This window comes from Chiloscyllium plagiosum, unplaced genomic scaffold (assembly GCF_037043375.1).
Source record: "Chiloscyllium plagiosum isolate Xiang-an unplaced genomic scaffold, Cpla_swu_hap1 HiC_scaffold_18, whole genome shotgun sequence".
NCBI classification, from domain to species: Eukaryota; Metazoa; Chordata; class Chondrichthyes; order Orectolobiformes; family Hemiscylliidae; genus Chiloscyllium; species Chiloscyllium plagiosum.
This window is the reverse complement of record NW_028270156.1, coordinates 15,764,165-15,783,591: the sequence shown is the minus strand read 5'-3', so window position 1 is coordinate 15,783,591 and position 19,427 is coordinate 15,764,165. Positions and strand designations below refer to the sequence as shown.

At 42.2% G+C, this 19,427-nt stretch overlaps 1 protein-coding gene across 5 annotated transcripts in view; it reads left to right on the top strand.

Moving 5' to 3' along the window:
* The window catches only part of lrp4 (low density lipoprotein receptor-related protein 4), a 402,640-nt gene that overhangs the window by 290,706 nt on the left and 92,507 nt on the right, over nt 1-19,427 (top strand). For all 5 annotated transcript variants that reach the window (XM_043705467.2, XM_043705466.2, XM_043705468.2 and 2 more), the window contains exons 7-14: nt 510-629; nt 769-894; nt 1,655-1,780; nt 2,854-2,988; nt 5,880-6,005; nt 8,209-8,439; nt 13,765-13,921; nt 17,498-17,715. In XM_043705467.2, coding sequence (XP_043561402.2) covers nt 510-629; nt 769-894; nt 1,655-1,780; nt 2,854-2,988; nt 5,880-6,005; nt 8,209-8,439; nt 13,765-13,921; nt 17,498-17,715 — 1,239 coding nt within the window. The remainder of the gene's footprint in view (nt 1-509; nt 630-768; nt 895-1,654; nt 1,781-2,853; nt 2,989-5,879; nt 6,006-8,208; nt 8,440-13,764; nt 13,922-17,497; nt 17,716-19,427) is intronic.

Sequence of the window (19,427 nt, the reverse complement as noted above, 5' to 3'; positions counted from 1 at the left end):
CTGCTGTGATTATTGATTTTATTGTGCAGAGATCCTAAATATGACAGCTTTGTTTCTCCATGAACCTTTAGGTTCTAGACCTCGAACAGAAGCTGTGGGAGCACAGGTTCAAAGACAGATCATGAGAATTGGTTTGAGGTAGAAAGAATGTTTAATCCTAGCCTTTGTTCACAACCTTCGGACAGCAGATCCTGTCCAAGGTGAAAGGTACAATTGCTGTGTTCTCTTACAACTTCAACTTTTCATTGTAGCTCACTGTGAACCCCTAGTGGCGGAGGTGCACAAATGCAGCCACACATGCCAAGCCAATAATCAGCACATTGGAAATCACAACAGGAGATGTATTTTGATTTTTTTATTCTTTTTTTCAGGCTACCTGATCTTAATCTCCCAGGAAGTTTTGTTAAATTATTGTTGGATAATATTATTGCCAATTCGGAAAGAAATCTCACACCGGCTCTTGAGATTGGAGCTTCACATGTGGACTAATTGAGTTTTGTTTTCTGTAGCATCCCATCACCCATGTCGATTGGGTGAGTTTCTCTGTAACAGTGGGCTCTGCATCAATGCTGGCTGGAGATGTGACGGTGACTTTGACTGTGATGATCAATCGGATGAAAAGAATTGCAGTGAGTTTTCTTTTTCAACATCACCTTCGTCCAAATAAACATCACAATCGTTTGGCACATGCAACTGAATGAGAAGTCACGGTTCTGATTCCTGTTAGACTAAGGGACAAACCTGTTATGTTGTCTATTCTTGCCCCAGCTGCCTCGCAATGTACCACAGACCAGTTCCGCTGCAAGTCAGGCCGTTGCATCCGGTTGTCGTGGCAATGTGATGGCGAGGACGATTGCTCTGACAACAGCGATGAGGAAGACTGTGAGAAAACAGGTGATGCTGGGGATAGTGCAGTAGCATTTGGGGTCAGGTGGTCCTGAGACTACAGCAGTCGTAACAGGAGAAAGCCCCTGGTCTGCTACAATCAATCTCAGCACATGCTTGGCACATTCCGGCCTCCTGGAATCAACTTTTGAGTTTTATCATTTTAGATGCTTCAGTCTCATAGAAACTAGTAGCAGGAGTAGACCACTCAGCCCATTAGCACCGCCCCTGCCCAACATTGAACATGATCATGGCAGATCCTCTAAATGCCATAATCCCACTTTCTTTTCAGACTCCTTGATTATTTTAGTGTCTAGAAATCTACATTTAATTCTTAACTGGATTCAGTGACATGGCCTCCACAGCCTTCTGTGGTGTGGATTCCACGGATTCACCTCTTTCTGACAGAAACCTCACGCATGCGTGCACACATACACACGCGCTTACGCACTCACACACACGCACACATGTGCATGCAAACAGAAGTGCGTAAATGCATGCACAAACACACACCAGACCACACTGACATGTGCAAGTAGGATTTGTGGTAGTCACAATAGTTTGTTGTGAAGCTGGCTGTTTTAGTGAATGTGATGACAGTGAATGTTATCGTTTTAATGGGAGCATCACCTTTTGGCAGTGCCCCTTTGGGTAATGAGGTTTATGGTTTTCCAACTCATTTTCAAGTTATTCAGTGTTTTATGATTTACACCACCAATGGGTAAAAACATTGACTCCTAGGTGTTAACCCTCCACATTTTTGCTGTAGAACTCCCACACTGTGCTCCAGATCAGTTCACATGTGGCACTGGGCGCTGCATTGGGCAACGGAAAGTCTGCAATGGTGCCAAGGATTGTCAGGATGGCAGTGATGAGATCCCACACCAGAATTGCCGTAAGTTTGAGCCAAATACATTGTATAGTTGAACAATTTACCTGTGTGATCCTCAAAATTAGTTTCTGTGCAGCGATGCAGACTTATTTAGCATGAACTTTCTTTGTGTTCTATCAACTGAAAAACTGATCTGTTTAAGCAGACTAAATTTAGTGCTTCATGGATTCAGTTTTCCAGTTTGTCACACATTCTCTTCTCTCAAAAAGTGGACGGCTATGAGGATTAGTACTAGGCCTCTGTCATTTTTTGAACAGCTGCCAGGGAGATGGGCGGGGCTGATCATCTTCCCTGTGGTAAAGACTGCCCCCCTGCCAAAAAAACACCATTTGCTGTTGTGAGTGGCCCCTTTCTCCTCCCCCTCCTCAGGGCTCCCTGTGCTATCGCTGGGACTGAAGGGCTGCTGGCCATTTGATTGACCCAGAGGTTCCTTTTCAGTTCCAATTGCTAGGAGATTCCAACAAACTCTCACGAGCTGGAGATTTTACAGAAATCTCGGACTGTTCTAGGGTGAAGTTGTTCATCTCTACTGAAACATAATTCTATCAAATTGAACTCAGACTTACTAGTGGCCTCTGGTCTGTGTTTCTGTCTAAGCTATAAAAATTCAATTTTGTGCAGACTTCATCAGTTAGCACATTCAGAACTTGCTACACACTTCACTTACACCAATTCGCTTCCTTGGAAATGATGTATTTGGTTCACTGTTCCAAATGACTTTCTAACCACTTAAAACAATTACCTTCTCAGAATGTAGTTTACTTTTACATAAAACTCAAATTCCCAAATGATGATATATTATGATCCTTTTATCACCTTTCTGACTTGGACTAACCTCGCTATCCCTTCCTTGTCATTGGGTTAAGATACTGGAAGCCCCTGCCTCACTACAACCCATGGTCTTCCAACAGTTCACCAGTCTCTGTCCAATGGTAGTTGGGGCTTGGCAACAAGCACTGTGCCGGCCAGTGAGTCCACAAACAAATATTAGAAAACAAAGACCTATCTAAATAATTTCCATCCTGTATCGCTGCAGTTCAGATCCAGAAGAACTAACTTTGTGATTTTAAAATCAGGTGAACCTTCTGAGGAGGAAAGTTGCAACGTAGACAATGGTGGTTGTGCACACAAGTGTCAGCAGGTTCGAGGTATTGTACAGTGCACGTGCCACACAGGCTATCGACTAATGGAGAATGGAAAGTTGTGCCAAGGTAAGGCCCAAATATTTGAACTTTCACTTTGGGTGCATTAAGCTGCTGTATTGTCCACCTCCCCCCACACCACAAAACATTGGTCACTGTGACACAAGACGCTTGATCTAACTCACTCCTCTACTGAGAGACTTTTCATCCAACACTTGCTTGCACGGTTAGTTTCCTCTGGTTAAAGTTCAAAGAGCAGTCTTTGATTTGTGGAAAGCTCATTTACATACAATGAAACACGGTGTTGCTTCACACCCTGGTGATCGCCAATGTATTGAGCAAACCTTCAGCTTTTTAATTTTGTGTCAGCAATTCATTCGACGAAAGCCATTGTCTTTCCAGTGATTATCCAACTTGACAACATTAGCTATTCACAGCAGTCGGGTTTGTACCATTGGTGAGCTAATAATGTCGAGAGGAATCAGAACTGAAAGAATTTGCGACGCTGTAATTCCTCCTTATGTTGCATTTCCAGATTTCTGGAAAAAGTCTGTCTCAGGTGGAAAAGTAGAATTTCTTTAGGGGCCTAGATACCAGAAAAATGCATCAAAGAGGATATCCAAAATCTTACCTTTCAGGGTTGGTCCACATCAGCTGATCTTGAAAAGGCCACACAAACAGTACTTATATTCTCTTCCAGTCATTTGTATGTTCACCATGTTTACACTCGTGAATTTTTTAGCATGACACTTAATGATCAAATGGCAGGTAAATCTGCAGAATGAGTGATGACCTTTGCAATTTTTTATTTTTTTATTTTGGTCCTGACCAACATTTAATACCCAGAGGGCAGTTAAAGGTCAACCACATTGTTGTGGGACAGGACTCATAGACAGTTTCTTGGAAGATTCCTTGGTGAACCAGGTGGTTTGTATGACAACCGATCATGATTTCACATAATTTCCAGACTATACTGAATTTTAATTTCACTCTCTGCCACAGCAGGATTTGAACCTCTGTCCCCAGAACGTTAGCCAGGGATTCTGGGAGACTATCCCAGTGGCAATGCCACCAGGCCACTGTAAGTCTGATGAACCACACACATCGGACTCTTGGCTCAATGAGCAGGCTTCCCAGGAATGCATCAGCCTCAGTGAAGTTGCAGTTTGGCTGAGGTGGTTTGTGAGATTGTTTAAGAGATGCCAATTCCTTTTCTATTGTAACTCCAGTAGGATTTGGGAAGTAGGATGCAGTAGGATGTTGCTGGCTGCAGGACGCTATACCCTGTTTTGATTGTAATTCCTTCTCAATTCAGTGCTGATTGTTTTGGTCTGAAAGCATTAAATGGCCTGATGTTGGACACCCACAAATAAGGAGAGCAGGCCATTCAGCCCTTTGAGCTGAGGCTGCTGTGTTGTATAATAAGGTCATGGCTGATCTGACTGTGGTATCAGCTCTACTTTTCTGTCTCTTCCCTTCCCCAAGCCCACTAACCCCTGACTCATCCAAAATCTGTTTAACTCAGCTTTGAATTAGCTGCGTGACCCAGCCCCCCAGTGTTCTTGGAGTAGGACCGTAGTGCAATTCACTGTCCTGTTTCATCCAAATCAGAATGGGCGGGCGGCACGGTGGCACAGTGGTTAGCACTGCTGCCTCACAGCGCCATGAGACCCGAGTTCAATTCCCGACTCAGGCGACTGACTGTGTGGAGTTTGCACATTCTCCCCGTGTCTGCGTGGGTTTCCTCCGGGTGCTCCGGTTTCCTCCCACAGTCCAAAGATGTGCAGGTCAGGTGAATTGGCCATGCTAAATTGCCAGTAGTGTTAGGTAAGGGGTAAATGTCGGGGTATGGGTGGGTTTCGCTTCGGCGGGTCGGTGTGGACTTGTTGGGCCGAAGGGCCTGTTTCCACACTGTAAGTAATCTAATCTAATGTAAGTAATCTAATCCACAATCTAAACTGGCTTTGATTGCTGTCTAGTAAAACAAAATCAGTGTGGTGCAGTTGGATGCTCTTTTGAGATTGTGGTAAAAGTCAATATTTTTGGATCAGAGTAGAGAGAGTTAAGCTCTGATGGAGCGTGTATGTATTGATTACAGAGTGCTTGTTGAATGACTGCAGTGGCAATGGGCTTGATTTTCTTGTTAACATTTCTTGACCTGAACACTTTTTTTGCGAGTTGTGTGACACAGAGAACATTATTGCAGAGCACTACCCGCTGTTCAGTTCAGTTAGCACCAGTAGTGGTGATAAAATAGGATTTATCATCTGCTGTGAGCCCCTCTCTCCAGTTTAATCAAACAGGATTTCAAGACGTTTGCCTGAAATTAACAATCTGTTATTTTTTCTGATTTGACAAACCCAGTTCCCAATTGTAAGTGCGATGCAAGTCAATTATAATATGGTTCAATTTACTGCTGATTAGCCAATAGACGAGGGTCTTGTGGCTCCTAAACCTTTATTTAATTTTTCTTGCTAAAAATAGGTGGAAATATGACTTTTCATGTTAATATCGTCTGACTGTAACTTAGTTCTACACCAGAACGCCAACATCTACATTGTAACGAATATCTGTTGACTTCGTGTTTGTAATTATTTTAAACACTACCTGAGGAAGTTCTGACACTATAGACACTTGAAGCAGTTTTCAATCTTTTACAAAGTACTAGCCTTTCACACCATCCCTGCCATGCCTCGGCATTATCCTGGCGCATTGTTCGGGAGGTGAAAGGGACAAAAGGTGTCAGTGTTTGTCGCAGTGACCAGTTGAAGCACATCCATGAGATGTTATGTCTGAGGTTTCAGAACTGCTGTCGCCAGGTGAAGGTCTCCTGTGTGTCATGCCTTATAACCAGGAGATTGAAAAGGGGAGAGAAGCGTTGTACATCAGAAGCCTTATCTTAGTAAGTAAGTATCGCTGAGGTGCGATGCAGTAACATTGTGGTTGTGCTGTTTGTGCAGACATTAATGAGTGTGCTGAGGATGGATACTGCAGCCAAGGCTGTACCAATTTGGAGGGAGGATTCCAGTGCTGGTGTGTACAGGGTTATGAGCTACGGCCCGACAAGCGCGGCTGCAAAGCACTCGGTAAGTGTCCCCCACCACTTCAAAATGTTTTGTTGAACAGATTTCCTTCAGAAATTGTATTATGTGAGGATAGAGAGATCAATCTTTTACATTCCTGGGTTTCCTGACTCCAGCTTGGTTCAATTTTCATGCTGCTCACCATGAAGAGTACCGTGAGATCTAGGAGTAGAATTTGACCATTCAGCCCATCCAGTCTACTCCAACATTCGATCATGGCTGATAGGTTTCTCAACTCTAATCTCCTGCCTTCATCCCATAACCCTCAATCCCCTTACTAATCAAGAACCTATCGGTCTCTAACTTAAATACACCCAAGACTTGGCCTCCACAGCCCTCTGTGGCAGTGAGTTCCACAGATTCACCACCCGACCTCCTTTGGAACTTGAAACTTCCTGTGCTCTGGTCGAGTTGTTCCTGAAGTGGAAGTTTTTTTTAAATTCCATCATGGGACATAGGTGTCAGTGGCGAGGCAAGCATTCATTACCCATCCCACTTGCCCTGTGGTGAGGAAGAGCTCAAACCGCTGCAGTGTATGAGCTGTGGGGACTTGCTTGGAAGCAAGTTCTAGGATTTTGACCCAGAGATGGTGGAAGATGGTGTTCTTGGAGCTGCACTCAGGGAGGCAACTGGAGAGTGAGGTGAGGAGAAATTTCTTCACCTAGAGAGTGGTGAGCCTGTGTGATTCTGTGCCACCGAAAACAGTTATAGCCAAAATATTGCATGTTTTCAAGAAGAAATTAGATATAGTTTGGAAGGCTAAGAGGATCAAAGAATATGGGGAGAAAGTGGGAGCAGAGTACTGAACTTGATGATCAGCCATGATCATATTGAATGGCCTATACCTCTATTTTCTATCTTTCTATGAGTATTCCACTGCATTCCTGACTTGAATATTGTAAATGATGGGCAGGTTTTGGGAAATGGGAAGTGTTGATATGTCTAATAAAGTTTGGTTTCTGGTCAATGATAAGGCCCTATGGTGATGGAGGATCCAATGAAGGTGATGCCATTGAATGTCATGGGGCAATGGTTAGATTCTCTCATGTTGGAGACGGTCATTGCCTGGAAACTGTACAGCAGCCTGTCACTTGCATGCTCTTTCTGCTTTTTGGTAATCTGTCCCCAAGGACAACACCTGCCCACCCACATTTCAACTGAAAACCAAAGAATCACAGTGAACTTTTAGTTCAAGAATTTTAAAAATCCGTTCATTTACATTTAAATTCTAGTCACTGCCAAGGTGGGTTATAAACCTGGAACCCTAGAGCCATTGGCCTGGGTTTCTGGATTACTTGTCCAACGACATTCCCACTACATCTCCATTTCCCCATAGTTGTAATTCTTCCTGTCTAACCCAGGGCAAAGAAGGATTGAGTCAAACTGTCATTCCTGATGAAGGGCTTACATCTGTAATGTCGATTCTCCTGCTCCTCAGATGCTGCCTGACCTGCTGTCCTTTTCCAGCACCACACTCTTGACTCTGATCTCCAGTATCTGCAGTCCTCACTTTTTCCTCCTTGAGTCAAAGTGTGTTCATGTTTGTGAAGCATCACAACATAGAAGTAATGAGATGTGTAGCCCTGTGTTGCTATGAGCTTAGCTGCCAGAAACTGTCCTAGAGAAGGTTAACTCGGATGATCCCAGGTATGAAGGAGGTGGGGTCTGTCTTATGAAAAGAGCATGAATAGGTTGAGCCTGCAGTCGTTGGGATATAGAAGAATGAGAAGCAACCTTAATGAGGGGACTTGGCAGAGTAGATATGGAAAGGTTATTTCCCCTTGTTGACCAGTCTAGGTCCAGACGGCATCATCTCAAGAGTGCGGGGCTTGGCAAGGCTTGATCATTAAATATACTTGAGACTGACATAGATAGATCTTTAGTTAGTGAGGGAATTGAGGGTTATGGGCAGGAAAGTGGAGTTGAAGATTATCAGATCAGACATGATCTCATTCAATGGTACATCAGACACGATAGATTGAATAGCCGACTTCTATGCTTGCCTCTTATGGTTCTGTGGACAGGATTCAGTCCAGCATGCATTGATAGAATGAAAACCAGGCCAGTTGCACATGTTCAGCTCTCTTTGAATAAATAAATTGATCTTTTGTGGTTTGTTAGTGACTAATTTTGGCAGCGATTGAAATGTCATCGATTGAAGTTTGTCTGTTAACTTGCCAGTCTGTGAAATTGTTATTCCCTTAAGGGCCGGAACCAGTGCTGCTGTTTGCAAATCGCATTGATATTCGCCAGGTGCTTCCCCGGCGGTCAGAGTATACTCTGCTGCTCAATAACCTGGAGAATGCCATTGCCCTCGACTTCCACCACGACAAGGAGCTCGTGTTCTGGTCTGATGTCACCCTGGACCGCATAATGAAAGCCAATCTGAATGGGAGTAACGTGGAGGAAGTGGTGTCAACGGGACTGGAGAGTCCAGGTACGGATCAGTTTAAATCAAGACAAATCTTTGAAATTAACACAGAGAAACTTGGTTAGAGATTTAAAAAAATTGGAGATGCTGGAATCCAAAGTGGACAGGCAGGAGGCTGGAAGAACACAACAAGCCAGGCAGCATCAGGAGGTGGAGAAGTCGACATTTCGCGTGTAATCCTTCTTCAGGACCAAGAAGAGTTACACCCGAAACGTCAATTTCTCCACCTCCTGGTGCTGCCTGGCTTGTTGTGTTCTTCCAGCCTCCTGTCTAACACAGAGAAACTCAGCAGGTCTGGCTGCATCTATAGAGAGACAAATTGAGTTAACATTTCAAGTCTGGCATGGAGACTCTTCTTGAGGTCTTTATCAGACGTTTGAAACTTAAATCATTGGTTCCAGAAAGTGTTTGAGACCAAAACATTGAATGTTTTCAAGAAGGAGTTTAATACAGCTCTGAGGGCAAAAGGGATCAAAGGGAGGAGGAGGAACAGGATATCAAGTTGGGACGATCAGTCATGAACAGATCGAATGGCTTACTCCTCCTCCAGAGTTCTATGTTTCCAGTGTCCGACTGAGCGGGAAGATGCTCATCCTCATCTGTTCTCATCCACATCCGGAAATGAGCCATCAATGTGTTTGTGAATCTAGCTGTTTTTGCTTTTTGCACATTCCACACAGTTTCAAAATGCCCACAGGTGCCAGCTTACATAATGGCCATGGGTCTGGGTAGTGTTGTTACCAGCAGCATCACCAGAGGTCAGACAACTGGGCTGTTAACCCAGTGCTGACACACCATCTGTATAAACTAAGTCATTGACCTTGTGGCTTTTAAAATACAGAGAGTCCCAAACCTTTAGTTACTGATCCCCTCTTTGAAAATCCACAGTCTTACAGAAAACAGTGTTGGGGAGGATTTGTCTTCCTACCAATTGTATGAAACAGCTGATAATGGACTGTTAGGCTATTTTACAGAGCAGACAATATTCTTTTTAATTGAAGTCAAATAATCACAGATAGTAACGGACTTGAGTATGACTGAGGAGAGACGTGGCACAGAGGCTTTCCATTCTGCACATATCAGGACCAGCACAAGAATGCCAAATTTCAAACAACTGCAGCAATTTTACTACAACAAACAAAAGGTATATGTTCTAGCCACCTTCTTCTTTTGAGTTCAGAACCACAGAAATTTAACAGTGCAGAAGGAGGCTATTCTAACCATCATGCCTGCCCTGGAGCCTACTGTCCCCCGTTGTTTTCTCCATGGCAACATTTCAGCCAATCAAAGCTGATTTTCCAACTAATCAGCACACTTTTCTCCTGTAGTACAAATTGGTATGATTGTTTGACATTCCCGTGTGCATCCTGGTGAGTGTGAGCTGGAAAGCTTTGGTGACATGCAGCAAGATTCAAAATGGCAGTAGTGTACGTGTGCTATAAGTGCACCAGCGACATGTTGGTGAATCCTTCTGCACCAGTTTGTTTGGCCTATGCCTGAAATTGACACTTGTAAATTGGTATTTGCAGTTGCAAAGTTTAGGGGGAGGGGTGGGAATCAAACCCTGTTCGAGATTCACCCAACCCCACTTTCTTGAAATGAGGCTGCGTTGATTGCGTTTGCGCTTAGACTAATAATGTTTTGAGACAGATTAACAAGTGGTCCTTCAAGAGACTGCTGGTATCAATCTCAAAAAAGTATGTTTATTAAAACAATAATCCTCACATTTGCCTGTTGCTGGGCCCCTTTCTCATTTCCACTTGAGCCTGATCTCCTTCTGATCCCAGTACCAGGAGATATCAAAGGGCGTCTGCTGAGAAGATGGTTGGAACTGATCCATCGCCTTGTGGGTTACCCCTTAGTCAGTGCTTGCTGCTCACTGCCTATCGGTTCATGGATTTCAGGGCGCGGGATTGAGTGAACCCCGGGCCTCCAGCTCCTGGTGCAAATCCTGCTCACTGCCTACCTTATTTCTGCAAATAGCCGAGAGCAATCCCCATCATATTGTCCTGCAATGTGGAGCCACTTCGGAGGTTTCCATTTCAGGGAGAGCTGTTGGTTCTGCATGGGGAAAAAAATTCTAACAAATAGAGTCTGTCAGCCAAATATCTCAGTAAAACCTCAAGTGCTGGTGAGAATTTGCTGAAATAGTGATTTAGATAGAATTTCAGGAATGTGACACTCTTTCTTCAACCTTCTGTTGAAATGTTACTATGGGATAGTCATCAAAACTCTCCAATTATCTTCAGCTGTTATTTTAGATGAAAGAGCTGTCTTTTGGAAATAAAGACCCTTGTGGTTTATCTTTGGGCTCCAAGTGGCACTTTAGTTGGCTTGCTTCCCTGAACAGAAACTGCAGCATGAACACATGTGGTTCACAATCTCTTTTCAAGCTGGTGCATATGAATTCCACATCCAAATAGGGAAGAATGGATTTCTTTTTTTTTTCTTCGTTTTACCCTGGACCTGTTCCTTCCTTCCATTACTTCCAACTTCCATCAAAAATTGATTTGTTTCATGAGTTCATGGGATGTAGATGCCTCTCGCCTGGCTATCATTCATTGCCCATCCCAAATTGCCCTGGTGGTGAGCTGACTCATTGAACTACTGCACTGCACGAGATATAGGGACAGCCACCATTAGGAAGGGGGGGGTTCCAGGATTTTGACCCAGTAACAGTGAAGGAATGCTGATGTAGTTCCAAGTTAAGATGGTGAGCTGTTTGGTGAGAAACTTGAATTTGGCCGTGCTCCCCATGCATCTGCTGTGCCTGTGATAGAAGTTGTGGGTTTGGAAATGTCATATTTGGTTCAGTTATCAAGCCCATTGGAGCCAAGAAACTTCAGGACACTTTGTAACAGTAAATCCTTGGAGTTATTGGTTTAAATTGGGGTCACTGGAACTGGTCACAAAACACAGTCTTGTGATTAGGTGCTGCTTACCTGGAGTGTGCTTGCAGCTTCCACTGACATAGTCTTTCTCTCTCTCTGCCTTTACTCCGTTGGACTGGCAGAGAAACAGCTGCGTTTCTCCGTAACTAGAAAATCTTGGCATAAAGATTTTGATTTTCCACTGAATTCTTAAAATGTAAGTTGGAACAATCAAGAGTTTTACCTGGTGCGTAGCCCCCAATTTCTGTGCATTGGGCACGTCTCTGACAGGATCTCCTTCTAATTCTCAGGATGCAACATACACTAGGGTCACCTTTTGCAGTTTGCTGTGTTGTTCCAGACCAATCGCAATCCTCACAGTATATTACAGAAATAATCTAGAGCCTAACTTTTATGTATTTTTTAAAAAGGCAAGTATAAGGTGCTTTGTTCCAAATAGGATTTGATTTGTCCAGCTCTAAGCTTTAATCAGAAAACACTTTGTTCTTAAAACAAAGTTGAGACATAACAAAAAGAAAATTTGACATAACTTTACTGAAATATTTAACAATTGAATATATTATTTAACCACATTGGGGCGGCACGGTAGCTCAGTGGCTAGCACTGTGGCCTCACAACACCAGGGACCCAGGTTCGATTCCAACCTTGGGCGACTGTCTGTGTGGAGTTTGCACATTGTTCCTGTGTCTGCGTGGGTTTCTCCAGGTGCTCCGGTTTTCTCCCACAGTCCAAAATGTGCAGGTTAGGTGAATTGGCCATGCTAATTTGCCCGTAGTGCTAGGTGTGTTAGTCAGAGGGAAATGGATCTGGGTGGGTTACTCTTCGGAGGTTTGGTATGGACTTGTTGGGCCAAGTGGCCTGTTTCCATACTATAGGGAATCTAATCTAATCATTAACTATTCCAACATAATTTGGAGATGCCAGTATTGGACTGGGGTGTACAAAAATCACACAACACCAGGTTATAGTCCAACAGGTTTAATTGGAAGCACACTAGCTTCCACCTGATGAAGGAGCATCGCTCCGAAAGCTAGTGTGCTTCCAATTAAACCTGTTGGACTATAACCTGGTGTTGTGTGATTTTTAACTTATTCCAACATAGGCAGCATCCCATAAACCCAACCTTGGCAAAATTAATTCAGTAACACAGTTGTTATTCTCACGTGCTGTGTCTCTCCAGTCCAGTAGAAAGAAACAATTTGCCTGTTTTGATTTTTACGAGGAAGCCTCATTGTCTAAGACTTGACTCCAGCAGCAGATAACTTGAGCTTACAGTTTCAGCAAAATCCACAAACTGATTGACAGCAAAACCAAAATTCTTTCAGGTCTATGTGAGCCGTGACCCCAGCCACTCATGGTTCTTTTGTCTTACTTGAAAAAAGAGCATCCAGAAAGAACTGAAAAGCTGTCTGAAGGAGACATTTCAGCACCACTGTGACAACACCCCTCTGCAAGAAAAACAGGATGGGGGCACATCTCTCTTACAGGCACAGTATTGTCACACCATGCAACTGAACTTTGCTCAAGTTAAACTCCATAGGTCTCTGGATGCATGAGGCTGCATCTCTTTCTTGTTCACTGCTCCCCCACCCCTACCTTCCCCTGGAATGTCTGCACGAGACTGAAGACAGTCAAATGGAAGGACAAGATAAACAGAGTGAACACGACTCCCTCTCTAATCGGGTATGTGTAGTGGCTACAAAGACAGCTACACTAACCATTCACACTGCACTTGCAGTGTAATTATCACTCTGTCTTGTGCTCAACCAAGACTTAACTTTTCGCCAGATGTGCATTTAACACAAACACACCTGATCTTTCCCTTTCGTGTTGCTTCTGTATGTACAGAAATACACATTGCCTATTTTTAAAATATCATGAATCTATTTTTTCCTTGAGTGTCTGGGGCATTTATTGTAGCAGAAATGTGAATAAAATCAGTTGTAATCTGTGGCTGACTTGGATTTGGGAGGAAGGGTGTTGCTTGCTGAAAACATGTCATTTTCTAATTTCTAAATAGGCCTGGAAAATTAAGCCCTTTTTTTTCTCATTTTGTTGATATTTCTGAATGACCCAGTGAATATATTTGTAGACTGTTTGTTGTATTGTTTCTGATCTGTATCTATTCTATATTTTTGGAAATTAAAATGTTTATTTTCAGTAGAGTCTGGTAAGGAAATGGAAGCAGGCTAATTATAAAATGGCTTGAACTGCACAGAGGAAGGAAGGTTTTATATTCTGTCACTTACTTTCTTTTGGTTTTTATAGCCCTGTGAGTCACTCAGATGTCAGTCAGAGGAAGTGCTTCTGTTATATCTCATGTGTATGTTTGTTGCTACAAAGAGGTTTCGGCACAGCCTTACAATTTTTGAACCACAAAAGGAAAAGAAAATGCTAACAATATCTGTGTAATGTCTCCAAAAAATGTAATCTCTGACAGGTGGGCTTGCCATTGATTGGATTCACAACAAGTTATACTGGACTGACTCTGGGACATCACGTATTGAAGTCTCAAATCTTGATGGAACACAGAGGAAAGTACTTTTGTGGCAAAACTTGGAGAAACCCAGAGCCATTGCATTACATCCAATGGAGGGGTAAGCTGACCATAGACATTGATCCCATCTGAATTTACTTCAGTCATCTCCAGCATGAAGGGCAGATGCCATCTTCCTCAATTCCTTAACCATACATTTCAAGCAAATGTACAATATTTGTGTTTCAACATGACTGAGTTTAGCAATAGACTCTTAACCTCAAAATCAATTGTAATTTGTAGCAGTTTTAATGACTCAGAGCTTTCTTGTTAAGCATGCCACAATCCCAAAGGTCATTTTGACATGGTACACCCTGTCACTGGGGGCTGACGAGAAAGATTTACTTCATACACTGTAAATTAAACTCGCTCTTTGATGTTCTGTTAGTTATGGTGTCTCTCAGCCCCAGGCAAATCCACAAGAGCATCTGAATGGAGAACATTGCTTATCCTCAGGTAATGAATGTATTTGGCATGGGCTGGATTCTTAACCACTCTCCTCTTATTAATTTCAGTTTGTTTTCCTAACTTGGCAGTTTTTGATATCTGCTGTCTTACTGTTTCAATTTCAGCTGTTCTGTTTATTGACAACGTCTTTCTATTTTTAAAGAGCTTCTGTTGTCCTGACATTGTACTCTGTTTTTTTTTTCCCTTGTATTGACTTTGTATCCTGCTCTCTATTCCACATTGTGGTCATTGTTTTGATGCCCTGTTAAATATAAATTCCAGTTCAGTTATTAAGTGTTTCTCTTCATCAGATCTATCAGTTTGCCTGTCTCTATGGATGTCACATTACCGTGTGCTGGACAATAGGGTCACAGAAGTCTGTGGTACAGAAAAAGGCCCTTCAGCCCATCAAATCTGTGCCAAGCAAAAACAATCACCTGACTATTCTCATCCCATCTTCCAGCATTTGACCCCATAGCTGTGTGTGCTTTGGCATCACAAGTGCATGTCTAAATGCATTGAGGATTTCTACCTCTATCACCCTTACAGGCAGTGGGGTTCCAGAATCCCACCACCCTCTCAGTAAAATAAACTTTCCTCTCATTCCCTCTAAACCTCCTGTCCCTTCCCGTTCATCTGATACCATTGGTCATTAATCCCTCTCCCAAGAGGAGATGTTCCTTCCTGTTTGTCTTGTCAATGCCCCTCATAAGTTTGTACAAAGTACGGACTGAGGTTTTGAAATAAAGCTGAGAAATACTAGTGTGTGAACAATTTTTAAAAATTATTATTTCAAATGAACGTTAATCCATCTGCTGCAACACCTCAACTAAAACTGCAGAGCAATTTCAGTGGGGTTTGTTCAGCATTTGTAAGCTAATATCCATCACTGTAATTTCAGAGTCAGGATGTCTGCGTTTATAATTATTTATAAGTCTGAGCTCAAAATCATTTGCACAAATGTAATTGCTTTGAGCTATTGAGGGCATTACTCCGGAACTTGAAAGTGATCTGTACTTGTTCAAAACACAAAACTTTTGGTGTGTAATTTTGGTCCTGAAATACCTCCATGGTTAGTCTTTAGGAAGGTTAATTTGTTTCTTTCAAAAATGAATGAATTGAATAATGGCCCAAGAAATTATTTACAAGCATGTTGCCAAGAATAGAGGGTTTGAGCTATAGGGAGAGGCTGAATAGACTGGGGCTACCTTTCCTGCAGTGTTGGATACTAAACAGTGACCATATAGAGGTTTATAAAATCACGAGAGGTGTGGATAGAGTGAATAGTCAAGGTCTTTTCCCCAGGATTGGGGAGTTTAAAACTAGAGCATATTGGTTTAAGATGAGAGGGGAAAAATGTAAAAGGAACCTAAGGGATAACCTTTTTAAACAGAGGATGGTGTGTTTATGGAATGAGCTGCCTGAGGACATAGTAGAGGCAATTAGAAGTCATTTATACAGGTACATGGATAGGAAAGGTTTAGAGGGATATGGGCCAAACACAGGCAAATGGGACTGGTTCAGTTTAGGAAACCTGGTTAGCATGAGTGATTTGGGCCGAAGGGTCTGTTTTCATCCCGAATGCCGAAGTCTGAGCATCATCCTCTGAGGTTGAGAATTCCAAGATTCAAATCTCTGATTGAAGACATTGCTCCTCAACTCAGTTTTAAATGACCTTGTCACTTTAATTTATTAAACATATCCCAGACCGACTTTCCCTTTTTGTTCAGTCAGCCATGCTGGTCCTTTCAGAATGAATGGAGACTTGCATGAAAGCAAAAAATGCCCCATTTCCTGGAGAGTGCTTCTCACACCCTTTTTGCAATTACAGCTGGACATTATATTTCACGATGGAATTAAGGACAGAATTCTCCAAAGGAGTGTTGTGAATCATTTCCATTGTCTTTGATTTGGGAGGTGTAAGCCCTTTTAAGATTTCACTTTTCAAAAAAATCTGTAATGTTTCCTTAGCTATTGAATTAAATTTTGCAAACTAAATTTCACACTACATTTAGCAAGCTGTAGTAGTTCTTATATTTGACTTTATCACTACCACATTAGAGCTACAAACTGCAATAAATCCCTTCAAGAACATTGCACAAGTAAGTTGAAATGTGTGGTGTAAATTTGTTTAAACCTAACTGAGAAAATCTTTTATTTCATTCAACATGACAACAATGCTATATAGAAGAAGCTTGGAAACAGTAACTTGCTGAGATTTGAAAGTTAGTATTATAAATTCTGTTAAAGTACAGAATTACTGTCATTGGCTTTCTCTCAGATGATTAATAAACAATATGTGATCGTTCCAGGATGTTGTTATAAACTTACAATCTCATGTTTTTAAAAGCTTCTCTGCTTTGCACCTCCACATTCATTCTAAAGTTAAAATCTATGATTGAACAGTATGGTAGTTGTAGAGCCTGACCAATGCACAGTGCTATCCCATCAGAGAGAAAACAAACCCAGATTTTAACTCGGTGTCCAATTTGTAGCTCCATTGAGGTCCATGACCTGTGTAAGCAGGTATGTCACAGATCAGACATCTGACCCAAATACGCTCCGTTTTCACTGGGTATGTTCAATTAATATTTGTTTGGCAGACCAATTCCTGGGATGGTGGGCCTATCCACTGAAAAGGGATTGAGCAGACTGTGTCTAAATTTATTATAGTTGAGGAGAATGAGAGGAGATATCATTGAAACGTATAGAATTCTGAAAGGGCTAGTCAGGGTAAATACAGAAAGCAGATATTCCCCAGCAGGGTAGTCTCAGAATAAAGGGGAAGCTATTTAGAGGTGAGGAATTTCTTCACTCAAAGTGGTGAATCTTTGGAATTCTCAATCATAGAGATGTGGAAACTCATTGAGTATGTTCAAGACACATTTCTGGATACTGATGGCATCAAGGTAGAAGGGGTGTTTGCAGGAATGTGGCATTGAGGTAGAATAGCAGAGCAGGCATGAGGGGCTGAATGGCCTGCTCCAGTTCCTAGACTACTTCTAGAATTTAATTGGTTGTTTCAAAAATGCTCAGTGACTATGAATGATCCTCTTCAGTTATTTCAGTATTTATTTTGGTTTTGCAGACTTAATTATCACTGGATTAGACTAGTTCTGTTCTTGAGTAAAGCGTGTTTTCATTTAGCCTTAAAGCACCTGATCTTTGATATAACCGATGTGTTTTACAGAACTATCTATTGGACAGACTGGGGTAACACCCCCCGGATAGAATATGCGGCCATGGATGGCTCTAACCGCAAAATCATCGCAGATACTCATCTCTTCTGGCCGAATGGGCTCACCATTGACTATGCAGGACAAAAAATGTACTGGGTAGATGCCAAACATCATGTGATCGAGCGTGCGGACCTTGATGGCCAGAACAGAAGAGCAGTGATCAGCCAAGGTATGAACATCGCCCTTTTGCTAATGGAGTGATGATTGGCTTTGTAATGCCAAGCTATGGTGGTGTCTTATCATGTAATCTAGATATCTAGATTTTCATGTAGTGCAGTTAGCTCTTTCCCCTCCTGTGTGAAGCCAAAGGAAAATTGTACTGCTAGGACCTGATCATCGTATCTTAAATTTTATGCTCAAAAATATTGCTGCATATTTTGCACTGAGGTGCAGAGCTTCTGTACTCTCACTGGCATGATGGTGTGCGTATGGTTAGACCAATCCAAGAATACAAGCTGACTCGAAAATTCAGCAGAATTTTCAGACACAATCAAAAGCAAACTTGCACAGAGTGCAGCTGAAAATTGCACAGGGCAAAAGTCTTGTTGCATGCTTTATTTCTGGAGAGGCACATTGGAAAAACATAAAATCTTCTGGAATAGATGATGGGTCTTTTCATGTGTGTGGATGGTGAGAAAGAGATGAAAAGGCAGCTGCAAATCTTGGACGTTAATATCTGCAATGTGCAGCCACAGAAATGAGGGCTGAACACATTGCTCAGTGGTTTTAGTCTTTCCAGCCTGTCTTAGTAATTCACAATACTTCCTTCAACACTACTTTAGATTTTGAGCTAGATGAATCTTTCTCGGTCATAGAGATGTACAGCACGGAAACAGACCCTTTGGTCCAACTCATCCATACCGACCAGATATTCAAAATTAATTTAGTCCCATTTGCCAGCACTCTTCCTATTCATGTGCCCATCCAGATGCCGTTTTACTGTTGTAATTGTACCAGCCTCCACCATTTCCTAATGACTTCTAGCCTTCCAAATTATATTTGAAGCGTTTTTAAAATGTAGGAGCGCACGAACTAGGAGCAGGAGTAGGCCATCTGGCCCTTTGAGCCTGATCCACCATTCAATTAGGCCGTGGCTGATCTTTTTATGGACTCAGCTCCACCTACCCTCTCTTTCACCATATCCCTCATCCCTTTATTTTTCAAAAAAGTATCTACCTTAGCTTTAAAAGTGATTACTGAAGTTTTTGATGGTTATTGACTTGACTTACAGGAGTTTACTTTCGTTGGTCATTTTTATTTAACTCTTAGATTACAGTATTCCTTTAAGAAGTTCACACAGCCACATATTCCACTCTTGGCTGTTTCTAGAACGATATAATGCGTACAAGTATGGGTATGAAAATCGCCCAGAGGCTTGAGAGTCACAAGACCTACGCCAACTCTTTCACTTACCTGTAACGTGCCTCCTTGACAACATTGAACTCTCCCCTACATCCCTCACCTGTGATTTTTTTTGTTTCTGTGAGGTTGTTATCTTACAGTTTACTTGTGTGCTAAGGACGAGTCATCGATGTTTGAGTTATGTTTTACCATGGCAATAAGACCGGTCTCTTTGGAGTCAAATTTTGAGTTGCTTTCAGGTACTTTGATATTGAAAGCTGAAACTGTGACAATAGGCACAATTGTTACAAAATGTAACACACCAGCTGGCAAGGTGAAGGTTAGAGGGGAGATTGATGGAATATTTTCTTCCCCATCTCATAAATGACCTATGTGTGACACTCACTTGGATTTAATACTTACATACAGCCTGTTTAACCATAAAGCTGATTACAAGCCACTTCCCTCGGATTTATTGAGATGAGTTAATCCTTTGTTTATTGGACAGCTTTTGTAGATTGTAAAAGTTTGACGTATTGC